Source organism: Pygoscelis adeliae, unplaced genomic scaffold (genome assembly GCF_000699105.1).
Source record: "Pygoscelis adeliae isolate BGI_AS28 unplaced genomic scaffold, ASM69910v1 Scaffold294, whole genome shotgun sequence".
Classification (NCBI taxonomy): Eukaryota; Metazoa; Chordata; class Aves; order Sphenisciformes; family Spheniscidae; genus Pygoscelis; species Pygoscelis adeliae.
Window position 1 is genome coordinate 1,663,898 of NW_008824722.1, and position 16,929 is coordinate 1,680,826.

Consider the following 16,929-nt stretch of genomic DNA (forward strand, 5'->3'; position numbering starts at 1 on the left):
GTGGGCGGCAAGGCGGAGCTTGTCGGGAATTGCGCTGCCGGGCCGGGGTTTCCTCTGGAGACCGGCCACGTGGATCGCCAGGACCTTGGGACCGATGAGGCGCTTGTACAGCAGGGACAGCCAGTAGTCCTGGGGGGCAGAGGGGACAGTCAGCAGCACAACGGTCCCCCCTGACTCACAGCGGGAGCGGGCAGGAGAGACTGGCTTCCCTGCTTACAGCCCAGCAAAATTTTGGCTGTTGGGTGAAAATGTTGTGTGCCAGATGTCTGCCTTGGGGTGAGCTTTTTTAGTGCAGTCCAAGCCAAAATGGCATCGCTGTTTCCAGGAAAGAGATTAAGGGAAGAATACATTGCTCTACCCGCGCTGAGAGACATCGATACCCTCTAAAGGAGCTTGGCTTTTGGCTGGGCTGCGGAGCGTGGGGAGCAGCATGGATGCGCTCGCAGGTTCCCATGGACCCGCACATAGCCACTCCGCGGACCTGTGCACCAGCTCCAGCTGAGGCATGCAGGATGGTGATGTCTCTGGAGCAGGCAGGTCACCCTCCACCCCTCTCTGTATACGGGGCTGGAGCACACCAGAGCTCTCCTGTGCTCTCCAGCCCCGTTCATGGCATGCTGGCTTTGGTGACTGCTGAGGGTGCTCCATTTCCCAGAGGTATTCCTCCCATTTTAAAGCCTCCCGCGGAATTAAGCACCCATGAACATAGCGCAGGGAAGCTGAGCACTCAAGAAGTAGGAAATGTTCAGCCCCTGCACACATGCGTTAATGATGCAGCCTTTAATTACGTCACCACATACTACTTTTTCCCGCAGGGCATGGCCTCGCTCGGCACACAGGATGGGCCCCAAGCCCCGGGGAGGAAGGCGAGGCTGTGCGGTGACGGAGGCCGCTGCCGGCAGGGCCCCCCCCTCATCCGCTGCAGAAGCTGGGAGGTGTGCGGTAAATGAAGCAGGGTTGTGGGAAGGGAAAGGGCAGTCTCAGGCGCTCGACTGCTGTTCTGCAGGATGGGACTCTGGCCCTGCCGCTGCTCCGGGCACCCTGGGTGATGCTGGGGAGATGGAGCCTCTCACGCTGCTTCTCTGGGTGCTGCCTGTGGGTGCGCTGGGCACCGCCTGCGTGCTGGGGCACCTTCACACACACGAGCGCTCTGGATAAACACCCTCTGCGCAACCCAGACTGGCTGCCCCAGAGGGACCATGCGCCCCAGGGCAATTGGGATGGACCCCCCAACCCTTCGGCAACATCAGACACCCAGCAGCGATGGTCACGCTGGCACTAGGGACTGCTCTGCCTGGCAGCATGACCCACACAGTGAGGAGGACCCACTGCTGATGTGGAAAGGAGCACGGATCAAGCACCCCGTGGCTCTGCACACTGCCTGGGGAGGCATGAGGAAAGCCCTGCGTGGTCAGGATAGTGCCAGGAAGGGGTCTGCCACCCCATCTTGGCATGGAAGGGGGGAATGGGCTCTCCAGGGCCCCAGGCTACAGGGCGGGATGGACAGGCGGAAGCTCAGATCCTTCACACAGGTACAGGTATCCATCCTGTGGGTGGGAAGTGCTCACACAGCCCCTGATTAACATGCATTTTGGATGAAGAGGCCAGCAGATGAAACACAGAGCAATGCTGCAGCAGCAACCGGCATGAGGCGAATGCCCACCGGCCAGACCGGACTGCCGGTCCCCATCCTCTCTCCAGCCCAGCTCAGCAGAAGCTGACCAGTTCCAGCAGCGCTGGACTGGCCTGGCAAAGGGAGATCCAAACCCACTTCCCACTTTCTGGGTAAGCTTTTGCCACAGTGCTGGAGGAAAAGCCACCTCCTGCTCTCCTCTTGCTGCTCCCAGCCAAAACCACGGGGCTTTGTGGCACACCAGCCTGGTAACTGCTTCCTCTGCAAACTCCAGGCCCCGGAGGAAACGCAAGGGTGAAGGGAGAGGCTTGTGCACTCCGAGGAGGTTCAGTCCATGAGGCCAAAGCTCCCAGGGAGGATGAACTGCAGTTGCTCAATGCCTCAGACGTGTGCCATCCCTGTGGCGCGTGCCACAGTCCCTGTCCCTGCTGGCCGGTGGTGCTGCCCCACACCCTGGGGATGTCCCTGCCAGCACCGTGCTGCAGGGGCTGTGCCAGCCTTCCCCCACTGCGGGAAGCTGTGCCAGCCCACCCCGCTCAGGCTCACAGCAGGGGGGAGAAGCAGCGCCTGGCACACTGCCGGCTCCCCGGTGAGCCACGCCGATTAGCAGGCATCATTAGATGAGTAATTACTTGAGTTTATGGCGAGGCCAAAGGTGAGCACAGATTGCAGTGTTTAGCCCCACAGTCGTGAGTTAAAAATAAATTAGTTCAGTGCTCCGAGCTACCTGTCAGCTCAGGCTCTTAGGTCTTTCTAGCAGAAATAAAGCAGAAACCCCTTGGGGTTTCTCACCTCCTCTCCATATTTCCACTGATGAGATGCTGCTTTCGCCCACAAGTTATGGGAGCAATAGAGGCCAGAGGCTTCATGGCCGCCCTTGAAATTTCCATATGGGTCTCAAGAGCTGTTTTGCAGGAGGCTCGTGATGGCCTTGTCGTGATGGGGAGCTGGCACCAGCAGCTCCAGCCTCTGGCTGAGCACCCGTCCCTCTGGGCAGGGTGATCCCTGGGGGTTTGCTGCTTTGACACCAGCGTCCCTCTGCTCTCAAGGCTCAGCAGCAGCAAGGTTTGCAATGTGGGGGTGCAGGGAGCTGCCCAGCCCCCCGACCTGCCCCGGTTACTGCCACATCTCTCATCTCAGCATGCACTCTTCCCAAGGGTGCTCTGACAAACCCTGCTCCCCTGCAGAGCTTGGGGAGCTGAGCCCCGGGCTCCTGTTGAGGTGGCTTGCAGGCAGAGCTGTGCCATTCAGTGGCAGTGAGGGTGCAGCGTCTCCTGGGCTGGGCACAAGGAGAGATGCTTGCCTCTCTGGGAAGCATTGGCCACGTTTTGTGATCTTCTGATCCAGCTAAGGGTAAACAGTTTTTCTGAGAAGAACTGTGCAGATGCCACGAGATGGGTAAGGCAGTCAGCAGTGATGCAGGGTGAGCTGTTCTGCAAAGCATGAGATGACCATGGCTGAGCATAAAGTATTTCTGTGCGGGCAATGCCCCCAGGGCAACATGGGGACTGACCTGTCCCTCCAGCATCTGCAGGAGGTGAGGGGAGAGTAGTGATTTCACCTTGCCTTGCTGGCAAGGCTAGTTCCAAAACCTCCATTTTGAGAAGGATGTGGAAATACCAAAGAGAGTTCAAAGGAGGGCCAGAAAAACGACCCAGGACTGGAAAAGGAGTCGTCAGCCCAGCCTCGAGGCACTCGAGCTCTTCAGCTTACTGCAGGGAAGCACTGAAGACAGCTGCAGCTTTTCGCGTCATCGCAAGCCCGCTTGCGGCGGGGGCCAAAATCATGTTACATGCAATAAATTACCAGGAGCTGGTGACACCGAGCATTTGGATGATGAATTACACACACACCTAGCATGACAGGATCAAACCCGCCGGGTGCGGGCACTTCCCCCAGCTGGGCTGGTGCTCTGGCACTGCTCCTACCACTGGCGTGAGTGAACCCCAGTTAAAATCACACTGGGGCTGCTGGGCACCTGCAGCTACTGACTCCTGTTCAAACAGTGACCGGCTTGGGAAGCAGTTGCTCTTGAAACCCAGCTTGGCTGCAACTGGGGTGGCTTTTCCACCGATCAGTGACCTCTCCCCAGACTCCTGGCAGTGGCTGGCACGCCCTCCCATATGGCAAACCCTGTGCAAGCATGGCCCCCAGGCTGGCAGTGTCCATATGCCCCTTGCAAAGACAAGCGCTCGCCTTGCAGCCCGGTGCCGGGCATCCTGTCGGAGGCAGCCCCGGTGATCCCCGGGGAGATGCACGGCTCTGACCAGCGCAACTGCAGAAAGTATTTGGCTTTTGGAGTCATGGAGGGCTCCCATTGTGAGGGCTGAGCCAGCAATACAGCTGTAGCGGTAGAGGAGGAATAACAGACGGGAATCTGGTCCGCTATTAGTCCCCTGGGAATTGAGGGAGTTTTCTTGCTTTAATTACTTTGCAGACCCATTAAGCAGTGCTGCCACTGCAGCCCTTGGAGCTGCAGGCAAGGAGCACCTGAAGGCAGAGCTGTCCTGTGCCTCAGGAGGTCTCCTGGCTGGGACCCCTGATTTATGGGCAGGAAGGGTGCTTGTCTCAAGTGAGCTGATGTGCAGAGTTCAGGTCAGCCACGTCTGAGCACTATGGGGCCAGTGAAGACCCACGAGCTTTCCACTAGATGGGGAAAGCCCAGAGAGTCCCACTTGATCTCTTTGCACATTTTAATTCATTGTAGGAGCTTTTAGAGACTTCAGCTTTTGGAAACAAGGCTGATTAGGCAGACCTTCAGACAGACCTATTAACCAGACCCTCCCATCTCCAAGAGCCATTAGGAAGGGCGCAGGAGCGTATCTCCATACTCTCTCCTAGAGACAGCAAAGCAGCTTTACAGCTCGCCTGAGTTTGTTCAACTCCATGTTCACCACATGTGAGAAGACATTGCCATAACCAGAAAACCGGAGTAACAGAGCTGTAGCCCTTTGGTCTCCCGGGTGCTGTAACTGGCAAAGGCAGCCGAACTTCAAATGAGCAGGCTGCCGACCCCGCGGTGCACAGCCTCCTCTGGCTGGGGCTGCTGGGGCATGGCTCTGTGTCCCCGTGTCACCGGCAGCATCAGCTGGCTGCTGCCCGCCCTCCTTCTCTTCCTCTTGCTTCTTCCCTCTTCTGAAGCTTCCCAAGCTCTTCCTCCATCCCTCAGGCACGCTTGAGTTTCAACAGCCTGTTACAGATTGCTCCATTCCTGCACCTTCATCTGCGTTTTTCCATAGTCCAAGCACCCCGTATGGAGATAAGGGCTGGCTGGTCTGCCTTCCCGTACACCACGGGCAGAGAGCTTCACTCTTTTATCCCTCTGTTGAGCCTGATGGCTCATTTTTGGCAAAAACATCTTCCAGAAAAGTAGTGATTGTGGTTGTGAGGGCTTGGAGGGATGGAGAACCCGCCACTTCCCAGGGAGTCTGTTCCAGCGGTTAAACATCCGCACTGTTAACAATCCCACTCCTTATTTTCAGCTTGAATTTGTCTGGCTTCAGCTTCCAATCAGTGGTTCTTGTTCTTTCTTTTTCCACTAGATTAAAGAGATCCTCAGCATCCAAAGCTTTCTCCCTGCGGGGGTCCGTACATCCTGTTCAAGCCACGGCTGGTTGTTCGTTCAGCAAGGCTGGACTGATGCCGCTTTTAACATTATCCCCGAGTTTTATGTGCTTCTTGGACTGTGGGAGTTTGAGGCTTTCTCACCCAAATCCTGTGCAAAGTCCTGTGACAAGCAGAGAAAGGCAGAGCCTCTCCCCAAAGGGAAAATTTGCTGAAGTCAAAATGATCAGCTCTGGGAGTGGGCGTTGATGCTGTCCTCATGAGCTCGCATGCACCCATCCTCAGGGACATGAGCTGTTTGCCATTTTGCATGTGCACCCTCCTTGCATGGAGGTCCTGAAGAGCTGAGGACTCGGTGAGCAGTCTCCTACAACGTTTGCTGCTGTACTGGGGGAATTTGCGGGTGTGCCCTGAGCACCATGGGGGACACTCCAGAGAAGGTCTATGAATGGGGAACAACACTCCTCCTAGCCCCAAACGAGGGGGCCTCAGGTGGACCAGGCTGCCAGGAGCCAGCGGCATCGGCAGGGAAGGACAGACCCTTGCTTTGATCCAGGTACCTGCACCTGTGAAAGGATCGGCCAACACTGCCCACTTCCTTTCTTGCTTAGACTCGGTCCCTGTAGGTGCCCACCCACCAGTCCCCTGAAGCTGCTGACGTCTCTCCCTGGGCGTCTGTTGCTTTCACCATGCTGATCCTCTTCCTTCCTGCTCTAACGGCTGTGAACGCCTCATCTCACACGACTCTTTCCTGCATCGCCTTCCGCCTTCACATCTTCCCAGCAGCTTTCTCTGCCAGCAAGCGGTCTACGGCTGAGGCATGACATGAGGGGCTGTCAGTCCCTCACCCCAGTGTCTTTTGGCTAAGGAGGGAAAGGAGAGGAGGCAGGCAGGGTGAGGGAGGACAATGGGACATTAGCTGGCACAGGAGCAGCTCTGTAGAGTAGGACAGTTGCTGCTGTGGCCGTGTTGTGCACCCTGTGCGCTTATGGGGACTTATGGCAGACTGGCTCTCGGTTAGGGAAAGGAAACCAGGTCACGTTTTGCAACAGCTCTGGAATGAGTCCCAAAGCGCAGCACATGGGGACAGCCAGGAGAGTTGCTCCCAATCCCAAATAACCTGCTAACATGTGTGCACCCATGGGCTCAGAGAGCAGCATTCTCATCCACCGGTGCCAGCAGCACCACAAGTTCTGTATTTGGGCTGAGCATCAGCCGTTCACCCTACAGCCCGGGGTCTCCCCCAGCTGTGCCAGCACCACAACCCACCAAGCCTCTGATGAGCATCACATCTTCCCAGCCTTCGAACTGCTGCACCCCTTGCTCAGCCCCTCTCCCTTATCTCTGTCTCTTCTGCTCTTTGTCTCCATCCTGGAGAAAGGCCAAACACTAACATTAAGGCAAAACTCCTGCTGTGGGAGCAGCAGCCACAGGAACTACTGCTGGGCACCAGTGGCTCTGAGGGGACAGCCTGCCCGGGCACTGGGAAAGTGGCGTGTGGGAAGTGGCCCCTGCCTACTGCGCCCCTTCACAAGCTAGCCCCCAGCCAGTGGCCTCCACCTTCCCAGGGAACTGAGCAGATGGAGGAACAGCCAAACCTCTCTTTTGTCATCACCTCTCCCTAACAGGGTCCAGGCGATGGAGGCTGACCAGTGGCTCTGAGGGGACAGCCTGCCCGGGCACTGGGAAAGTGGCGTGTGGGAAGTGGCCCCTGCCTACTGCTGCCCTTCACAAGCTAGCCCCCAGCCAGTGGCCTCCACCTTCCCAGGGAACTGAGCAGATGGAGGAACAGCCAAACCTCTCTTTTGTCATCACCTCTCCCTAACAGGGTCCAGGCGATGGAGGCTGCAGGAAGGGAGTGGAGCTGCCGGATCAGAGGGCTTGGAAACCAAATGTGACTTCTTTGCTGTTTTCTGTTCTTCTGCTGCTTTTCACCATAATGCTACTTCTCTCTGCTCCACCGGTGAGCACCAACCCACCCTGGGAAGGGTCTTGCTGTCCCACCTCCTCCACAGCCCCAGGATGGTTCTATCACCAAGGTGGGCAGATCTGTCACTAGCACGGTGCCTCCAGGAGATGTGGGCAGTGGCTGTGTCCATCCTTCGAAGTACCAACCGCTGCTGCCAGTCCCAGGCAGAGTGTGTCTCTGCCCCAGTCTCTGGTGCAGGAGGAGCAGCCTGGCTCCGGGTCTGCACATGTCCCACAGCTCTGGAGGGTGGGTGCCAGAGCTGCTAGCCGCAGCACGGCTTTGATGCGTTTGAGACTCCAAGCATACGCACTTCAGAGATGTTTTTTATGGTGCGCTAAGAGGGAAAGGCCCCTTAACCCGCTGTGACAGCAAGCAGAGTTTAGGCGCTTTAAATCTGTCTCCTTATTCGCAGATAAAATGAGCCTCAGAGCAGACTTAGAGCTCCTGGAAGGCTGAATGCAGCAAGGGTGCAGAGAGCAGGGGATGCCGCAGTCCTCGAGACATGGTATGATCATGGTTGAAAGGACAAGCAGCGGAGGGGATGCCCTGCTCAGACCTGCTTCAGGCGCTCATGCCGAGGCTGGCTGGGAGATTTCTGCAGGGCACCGTTTCCACTCTGCCCTTCAAGCAGGCTGTTCTCTGGCTTGACATCTCCTGGGAGAGCCTTTCCCCCATGCACACCTGAACTGCCCGGTATTTCATCCCTCCCTCCCGTGGCCAGAGCGAACGTCCCGTACAGATGGCTCCTGCCTGTCCTCATCTCTCCTGCCCCTTCTCCGTCTGCAGGCATCACTCCTGCCAGAGCCAGTGCTCCAGCATGCGGGGCAGATGGGGGTGCCAGACGCCCGCGTGGCAGATTTATGGTCGTCAGGAACAGTTTCCATGTGTGTGCAAGCTCCATTGGACCCGCTCCCTCTCCCCACGCTTTGTCGCTCCCAGGCTTGGGACTGTGTCTCTGCCTCTGCCTGCGCAGCGCATGGCACACTGCAGCCCGACCTGGCCGCCCTCTCCCTGACAGCGACCCCAAAGCCGAGGGTCCCTGACGGGGGGAACAGCAGCCGCAGTCCTACCCCTGGCAGCTCGGCCAGCTGCGTGTGTGCAGCGCGGTGACTCAGTGCTGGGCGTGCAGATGGGCCGGCGCAGCAGCGGGGCTGAATTCCCCCGGCCCCGCAGCCAGCTGGCCGGGATTGGCGGTGGGAGCATGAGCGCTTGCGGGAAAGGGCTCTCCGTACGTTTCCCCTTACGGATGCCAGGTCTCCTCTTCGCCTCTGGACCCTGCCCAGCCCGGCAGCCGCTGGGCGAGCGGACAGCAGGGTGGGGATGGGCGCAGGTGGGCGAGGACCTGACCCCTGCAGCCCCGGCCTGGGGAGGGCCCCCTCCCGCGCAGTGCAGGGGCGGGAGAGGCACCGTCCGGAGAGACGGCTGGGTCCTCCAGCTGCAATTATCAGTGCCTCCGGCCAAGCCAGCTCAGCTAATGAGCGCACCGGGGAGCGCGTACGTGTGGCAGGCGGGAGCACGGCTGGGGGACCCGCTCCCGCCCCTGGCACCCGGTGCGGCACCTCACCCGTGGGCCCTGTGCCTCTCTGCACCCAGAGATTGGGGGGCCCAAGCCTGCTGGGGAGGTGCTCGGGACGGGTGGGGCAGGCACCGTCAGTACCGAATTGCCAGGTGCAGCCCAAGGGCACAGCTCACACCACGGCTCTGCCCTAGGGATCCCAAGGGATGCTGGGGATGGCCGCAGCCTGGAACCGAAGTCGTTCACACCAGGGCTTTTATGAAAGCCCAGGTAGGAAGGGGACAGATCACTAAGGACAGACCCGACACGAGCCCAGGGACCCCCCGCCTCCAGGACAGACAGTGACTTTCCCATCGAGTTCCTCAGTGCCTTTGGGCTAAGCAAAGGAGGTGAAAAATCACCTGCAGCATCCAAGCATCCAACCACGGCACCGTCAGGCACAGACCTCCGCACTGCTGCGATGCTTTCTCAAGGACGCCATCAATTCACAGGCAATATCATACTGTCTTCTACTACCACAGCTGAGCAGGCAGCCCCTGCCGTCGCTTCACCCTGTGATCCCTCTGGGCCTTTCTCATGCTGCGTATGAAACTTAAACGCAGAAGGGAAGTTTTAGCATCTACTTAACCCAGGAGAACCAAGTATCTCACCATCTACAGTCTTTAGGAGAAGGTCCAAGAGGAGCCACAGTTATCAGGAGATGGAAGTCTGGATTTCAGCTTTGGCTTTTCCATGGGGTTTGTGCTGCTCTGGGCCTGCCTAGAAATATGCCCAAGTTTTTCCATGCTTAGGTATAACCTTACAGCACTGTGCATTAAGGGAGCAGAAATCACTACCAAGGATGGATAAAAAAGAGGCGATGCCATGTGGGAGAGCATGCAGAATGGTCTTTAACACGCTCTAACAATCTGAAGAGAAAGCTCACACGTACCGGGGGGGACTCTCCAATGAAATAAGTGTATTGCATCCCTCTGGACTGTTTCAGAGCGATATTAAGGAAAGAGAGATGGAGTATGAACACTGCATGCCTGAAATGAGCCTAAGGTGACTAAATGCCAGAGTGGCATTTCAAAGGCACTGCCCTGTGAAGGGTGAATATCAGTGCTGCTCCTGCACTCCTTTCCTCCACTCCTCACTCCCACACACATGTACAGATGAGTTGAGATGCAGGCAGGCAGACTGACGTACCTGCAAGAGGCTTTATTTGAAGGGCTTCTCAAGCACAAGCCCTGATTATTATACAGCTGGCTGCCCCAATCACTCAGAAAGAAAAAGCACTCCAATGATACATGGAAAAGTTATCTCAAAAATAACAAGGCATTAAAACACTTGAGATTAGTTGCATTAAGGTCGGCAGGAGCATTTCTATTCCCCAGCCTGATCGCCCCCATGCCCAGGCCAGGGAACCTCGTGTCACCCAGTATCTCCTGTTTTGGTCCCCATTAGTCCAGCAAGAGAAACTTGTTTCCTTGGATCTGCACCTGTAAGGAGGCTCAGAGAGACAGCCTCGCCTCTCTCTCTGCAGCACCCGTCCCTTGCACGGGACATTGATGGCATCACCTCCCAGGAGAGGGTGGACGGGCAATTCTGGCAACCAGGACAGGCACCCAGAGCTGCTCTCTCACGGGTGAAGGACCTGAATGGAGACACAAATGCCCCTTGCAAGATGTCCCAGAAGCCACAAGATGCTGCTTAGCTCATGAGACAGCTGTGTGCGGAAAGCCCAGCAGAGATGTGAGCATCTCCCTAATTTCTCCATGAACCTGCAGTGCCCCTTGGCCATGCCACTGCCGCCTGAGACCATTTTTGAGGAGCCAGGCTGCATTGCACTGACAAGCCACCATGGCGCAAAGCCAGGGATGGACCAGCTTAAACCTCCGCTTTCAAGGTTTCGCTGCATCCCTGCCTGCAAGCAGCTGTTCCCAGGTGCTCTTGCATTTCCCACCGAAACGGCCAGAGTTTAAAAGTTTGTTTTCAAGCCTAGGCTAACCCTCAGAAAACGCAGAGCAAACCCCACCAGGCTGCCTAGGTTTGCCACCCAGCACCCACACCCAGAGAGCGGCCGTGCTCTCTGCCTGCCCGATGCACCAGTACCCCTCGCTAGCTCACAGCATGGCCCACAACAGCAGCTAGCATCCTGCTGTACATAGAGCGGTGCAGTGATTTGCCTGCTCCTTCCTCCATACATAACAAATCCCCCCAGATTTGTTATCCTGCAGTCCCGGGGGAGAGACAGAAAGAAATGTGGTGATTTAGAAGCTGAGACTCCCACAGCGGTGCCCACCAAGCGACCCCCGTTATCTGCATTCCCCAATCCCCAAATGTGGCACCCACACCACATTTTATGAGCTTCCTTATGCCATTCGCTGTAACGTGCCCTAACAGAGACAGTACTAACATGAGCAAGACCAGCAGCATTCAAGGGGCCCAGCTGAAGGAGAGGGAGGAGGGCTCCCATTGCAGCAGCGCAGTGCTCGTATGGCGATAGACTACAAATCACTTGGTTTTATACGGGAAGCTCTTTACACAAGGATGGAGGGCTGTATTTGCATTGCTGTACCATCCCTGGACCACGCAGGAAACTCTCCTTGGACCATGAAGCTCCCCGTCCTCTTATCTGACAAGCAGGGATCAGCAGTGGCAGGGGAGGAGGAGGAGGTGCAAAGGCTGCTACGGGGAGCTCAGCCCTGGCTCTCGGATCCCTGAGGAGCTGCCAGCCGGAGCCGCAATTGATGCTGCGGCGGTGCGGCCCTTCTATCAGCAGGCAGCTGTCTCACGCCCAGCCCACGTGCGGAAACCTCTTTGTCGTGGCAGCTAATGAGCAGATTGTATTTCACAGTGCCATGGCCCCGTGCAGGTATGGCCAGCGGCTTTCATCTCCCTGATAGCTCCCACGGGAAAAGAGCTGCCTCGTGGAGCAGGTCACGGTCCGGTCTTGCTGGGCTTTTTGGTGTTTGCAGCTTTTAAACCCTCTGTCGGTTTGCACCTGCCTGTGGTTCTTTTAAAGCACAGGAGTGGAGGGAACAGGGTTGGGGAAGCACCCACTGGAGTTTGTGCAGGAACACATTGGTGGGATGTGGAAAATAGATAAACACTGAAACACGTGGGACAGCAAGGAAACAGCCATGAGGGGGGTGGCGTCTAACTTATTTGGAGAGTTATCTTTAAAACAACAGCAAAATCCATTTTAAAGACCTCCATTGTGTTTAACAGCCCGGGGTTTAGTCCTCAAACTTCTTCCCTGGCTTTAATCCGGCTCCTAATTGCACGCCTGCTCCAGCCGCTGAAGCCGCTGTCCCCGCTGTGCCAGGAGAGCTGGCCGTGGGCCACCCTCTGTCCCTGCTGTGCCGGAAGAGCTGGCCTGCACCCGTCCAGCCAGGAGCAACCCGGTGGGGGGGCCGAGGCCCTGGGGAGGGGGGGGATGTGGCTTGGCCAGGGGAATTGGCTCTTCAGAAGAAATCCATCAAGCGCTTGCCCCAGGCTCGGATTCGTCTCAAACAAAGTTCAAAGCCCCCCAGGCTCCCCCCAGCCCAGGGCCCCAGAGCTGGCAGGTATGCTTGCCAGAGGGGTGTGTGCAGGAGCAGCCCAGGGCGCTCCAGGAGATACCCAGAGCAGCACAGACAGGGGACTGTGCTCTCCCACTCACTAGTTTGAGAGCACCAGAGCCACCCACCAGGCCATGCTGGGGGGCTTAGCACAGACCTCGTGTTGCAGACACCTCCCGCATCCTCCCCTGACCCTTGGGGATGCTGTTTTCACCTGCTGAGTAGGTAAAGCCGACCAAGATGCAGCTCCCTCAGCCTCTGCCTCCCCGCAGCCGTCCCCCGAGATCCCAGCGCAGCGTCAAAGGCAGGTTTGCAGTGGCAGGGTTGTGCACCACTCCAAAGCGGATCCCTGGCCTGCTAGCAGTGTCTGCCGGGTCATGGACCCATAAATCCCTTCCAGGGGAGATGCAGAGCACCCAGCTGCTCTGCATGGCTCTCCACTTACAAGGCAGGGTAAACTTCAGTTTCTAGAGATCTGAAGTCGGGTGCTGAGGGTCCAGCCTGGCTTCCCCTGGGACAGCTCACCACTACCGATCCGGCTGCCTGCCCTGTGCCATGCGCGGTCCTGTCCCATACCTCCCTCTCTCTAACTCCACAGTCCGTGCTGGCACCCCTCGGTGGCATCAGCCTCCCTCCCGTGCTCGTGACCCTGGGCACTAGATGAAGCTTCAGCTACAGAGGTAATGCTTTCCCATCTGCCTCCAACATGTTGAGTTTGACATGAACTAACATCTATTAATACTGCAAGAAACAGATCTGGAAAAATTCATTTTCAAGCAGAGTTCGGACAGGCCACAAGGAGAGAAACCTCTCCTCAAATGAGCGGGGAGAAGCCAGCACCAGCGCGATGCCCCCGGGCAGACCTACCGGCAAGGGGTTGAAGTTCTGGTCCACCAGGTGGTTGTGGCCGTGGTCGAGGAAGGAGTGCCGCACCCCCACATCGATGCCCTGGCTGGCCAAACCCAGTGTGTTCAGCCACCTGGGGATGGAGGGAGCAGAGTCAGGCTGTCGCAGGGCAACCCCGGCCCCGGCAGCACATCTGCGCTCCGGCGTACGGCATCGCTCTCGTGCACCCAACCTCACGCCTGGTCCCTGTACCTGAGCCAAAGCCTTCAGATGGTTTTGCGAGCTGGGTATTAACCAGCTCCCACCATCCCTGCTCCGGCAAGCCTGCATGCCTCTTCCCCCACCACAGCCACCTCTGCCCCAGCTGTGCTCAGCTTGCATGTCCCGACACCACGCCTGAGCCCCTGCGTGCACCCCAGCGTTGCAGCCCTGCGCCCAAAGCCTGGGGTGCCCCCTGAGCCTGCCAGCACCCTGCACCTGCAGCCTCAGCAGGGGGGACCAGACCATTGCACCAGCCTGTCTCCTCACACCCCCTGGGCAAAGTCTTAAACCCTTGCAGCCTGCCACAGCCCCAATCCCCTGGGCACATGCCTGCGCCTCCCCCCAGAACCTGGATAATCTTCCTCCATCTTTCGTGATCACGGCCAGCTCTGAAGATCTGAACTGGGGCTTTGCAGCAGGATGCCCGTGCCACAGGGCTGTGCCAGTAGACAAGCCCCAGGAAGAAGGAGAGAAAATGGTTTCCAGAGCAGAGTCCTGCCGAGCGCTTCCCTGGGCAGGTGCCCCGGGAGTGAATGCATGCAAGGACACATGGCTGCAGCCTGAATCAAAAATGCAGAGCAGGAGGAGGCCCGGGCGATCCCGAGCTGCTGAGCAAGGCAAGCCTGTCAGGGTGCCAGCCCTGGGTCCTGGAGCTGGCATGCCCGGATCTCACCTCCCCTTCCACACCCATGCCCCACGGGCACACTGTGGGTACCTGTGTGGGATCTCGAGCAGTCCCCTCCTTACTCTGCTTCTCTGGGTATGCCAGAGGCTGGGTCACCTACAGGAAAGCAGAGCTGAGGAGGGGTAATAGGGATGCTATGGAGAAAATAATGGTGCCCAGGCTGCTGGGGGAGTACTGAGGGGGAGTACACGTGGGGTCTCTGGGCACAGAGCTAGCCCTCTCCTGGCTGCAGCGGCTTTGCAGCACCTGAGCCCGCAGAGCCCATGGGGGTGGTAGTGCCCTGGCGCTGGCGAGCCGGCGTAACTCACAGGAACCCGGCCGCATAGGAATCGGAGAGGTTGTTCATGCCTCCGGCTGAGGTCGCACCAACACCTTCCAGCCAGATCTTCTTCCCCGGCGTGTACGTGTTCACTACCTGCGTGGGACACAAAAGCAACCAAAGTGACTCCCATGAACCTGTGATTTAAACAAGGCAGACATCTCCTGTGCTACACTCCAGGAAGTCTTACTGAGACCTTCAGTAACGCCGCTGCTGAGCAGTCAGTGGGTGCCTGCCCGGCCCTGGCACGGTCACTAGGTGTCTTCACCATGTCTGCGTGGTGGGAAACTGGTCCTCACTCTCTCCTGCTGCTGCCACATGTCCACTACCCATCTTCCGGAGCCGCTCCTAACACGTCCTCCCAAACGTGCTCTCATGCTCCCAAATCCAGACCCTGCTCTTTCCCCATGGTCTCCCCACACACTTCGTCCTGCAGGCTGTCCTGCCACTTCACCTCAGCTTTCCATGTCCCCACGCAAGGTGGCCGCCAGCCACAGGGAGCACCTGAACCCCGATGGCTCTGCAGTGTGGGAGCACTGGGGCACATACTGGAGCCACTTGGAGGAATGGTGGGCACCCAAGAAAAAAGCAGTGGATGTCCCTGGCCACAGGCAGAGTCAGCCCCATGGCTGAGCAGGGGCTGCTTCGATGTCCCAGGGGTCCCTGGCACAGGTGACACATGCAGGTCTGAGCATGCTGGCCCATCCCTAAAGCTCCAGCCAGCAGTGCAGACACCTGTGAGATGCCAGGTGGGATGGGAGGGCTTGGACGGCCAGAGCTGCCCTCTCCCAGCGTGAGCAACCTCTGGCACTGTGCAACACCCGTCCTCTCTCCTGTAATCCCACTTCTCCAGGCCGGGTGACGAGCTCCCGTGACCAGATGTCTGCAAACCCGGCAGACCGAGGACCGCTCCACGCAGCCTGATGGATCCTGCCCCATTAGTGTGGAACGCTGGAATGTGCTGGATGGACTGGGATCCCTCAAAGATGTTAAATACGCCAGCTCTGGGCTGCCTCCCACTCACAGCCTGTGAGAGTCGACATCCCTGACTGAAGCCCCAGAGGTGTTGGCATCCTGCCTGTAATTATCTAAGCCCGCCACCTTCCCCCTTCGGAGAGGAAGCAATAAAACAGGGAAGTGGACAAGCCCAGCTGCTCTAATCAGCCCCGGCAGGATGCACGGACTCAAAGCCAAGCTGGAGGCTATTAGCACCCAGCGCTGTGCTTTTGCTCAGCCACACTGGCATTCCCAGGAGAGTCCTTCCCCGGCCCTGCCCCACGCAGACCAAATCCTGCCCCGTGGGTGTGAGGATTCCCCCAACCTACACTGAGGGCAGCTCCTTGCTGCCTCTGGTCTAGGGATGGACGGGGTCCAGGGAGCCCCTAGGGTTTGTGTCCTGTCCTGCCGGGCTGTCACCACCCAGCTACCCACGGCTGGGATGGTGAACACTGTCCCTGGCCATCCTGTCACTGGTGCCCCACTCACCAGAGCCCTCCACCCAGCCCACCCTGGGGGCTCCTGCTCCCTTCCCAGCAGGTTTCCAACCCACAGCAGAGGTGGGACACATGCCATCACTTTTGGTGGGGTTGTGTCCCCCCAGAGGACGCAGGGCCAGCCGGTGCCTCTCGCTTGCCCCCACGCTGATCCCGCCGGTCACCCCGCCATGCCTCCCTGCAGCAGGAGGATCATTCGCACGAGTGGATGATTCCCAGCTTGCACCGGAGGACTCGGCAAGTGGCTCCTCTCCTCCAGTTTTGCTGTGCCAATCCTCGCATCCCCTTTCCCGGGGCCTCTTTGAGTTGTTTACTCATCCTACGGTTTCTCCCTCCAGGAATTACAACAGTAAGACATTGTGGTGACTGGTATGGTATGAAAACCTAGACAAGACAGACGGGTGGACATCTTCTCTAGTCCCTAAAGCCTTCCCTGCTTACTAGGTATTCCTTATTTGTTGTCAGACTGACAGCTAGGTGGGCTTCTCACAGCCCTGGCCCCCGTATCAGCCAAAGCCGGGGGACCTGCGAAGCCCCCATCCCCTACCCAGTCACTAGAGACGCGAGCCCGATCCTCCCGACCAGTGGGGAGAGGAGAGCTGGCTGCAGGCTGCGCTAGTCAGGCAGAGCCATGGGCTCTGACACAGCACGCCAGCAACAGCTGGGTTTTATAACACAGTCAAAACATGATCATCAGGGGAAAAAGAACAGTTGTTCATAATGATCATGATTCTCCACTAGTGAAAATCACCCTGGAAATGCAACTGTCACAACTTTGCAAGCAACATTTTTAGGCACTGTGAGTGAGTGGGGCAAGATATTGCAGCAGGAGACCCCTCCTGAGCAGACGTGACACCAGCTGTGCTTAGGACGGTTTGGTACTGCCTGGTTGCTCCCTCCTTTCCTCGTCCTTGGGAGCAGGTTTGAGGAATGGATGGATGGGAGACTGGAGAGAGTCAGCTGCTTTAGAAAGGCTTTGCACGGCAGTGTCTGCCCCTGTCCCGTGCATCCAGCCCGCGTCCCGGCACACCTGCACACACAACCCCACACTGCAGCCTGCAGCTGCTTCCCTCCCAGCCCGCTGCACATCCCCCCCCG

At 58.1% G+C, this 16,929-nt stretch overlaps 1 protein-coding gene across 1 annotated transcript in view; it reads right to left on the reverse strand.

Moving 5' to 3' along the window:
* The window catches only part of HPSE2 (heparanase 2 (inactive)), a 112,424-nt gene that overhangs the window by 1,250 nt on the left and 94,245 nt on the right, over window positions 1-16,929 (reverse strand). Inside the window, exons 7-9 of the mRNA XM_009323313.1 lie at window positions 14,328-14,434; window positions 13,095-13,206; window positions 1-129 (exon numbers count right to left, since the gene is read on the reverse strand). The exon at window positions 1-129 is cut by the window's left edge and continues 1 nt beyond it. Coding sequence (XP_009321588.1) covers window positions 1-129; window positions 13,095-13,206; window positions 14,328-14,434 — 348 coding nt within the window. The remainder of the gene's footprint in view (window positions 130-13,094; window positions 13,207-14,327; window positions 14,435-16,929) is intronic.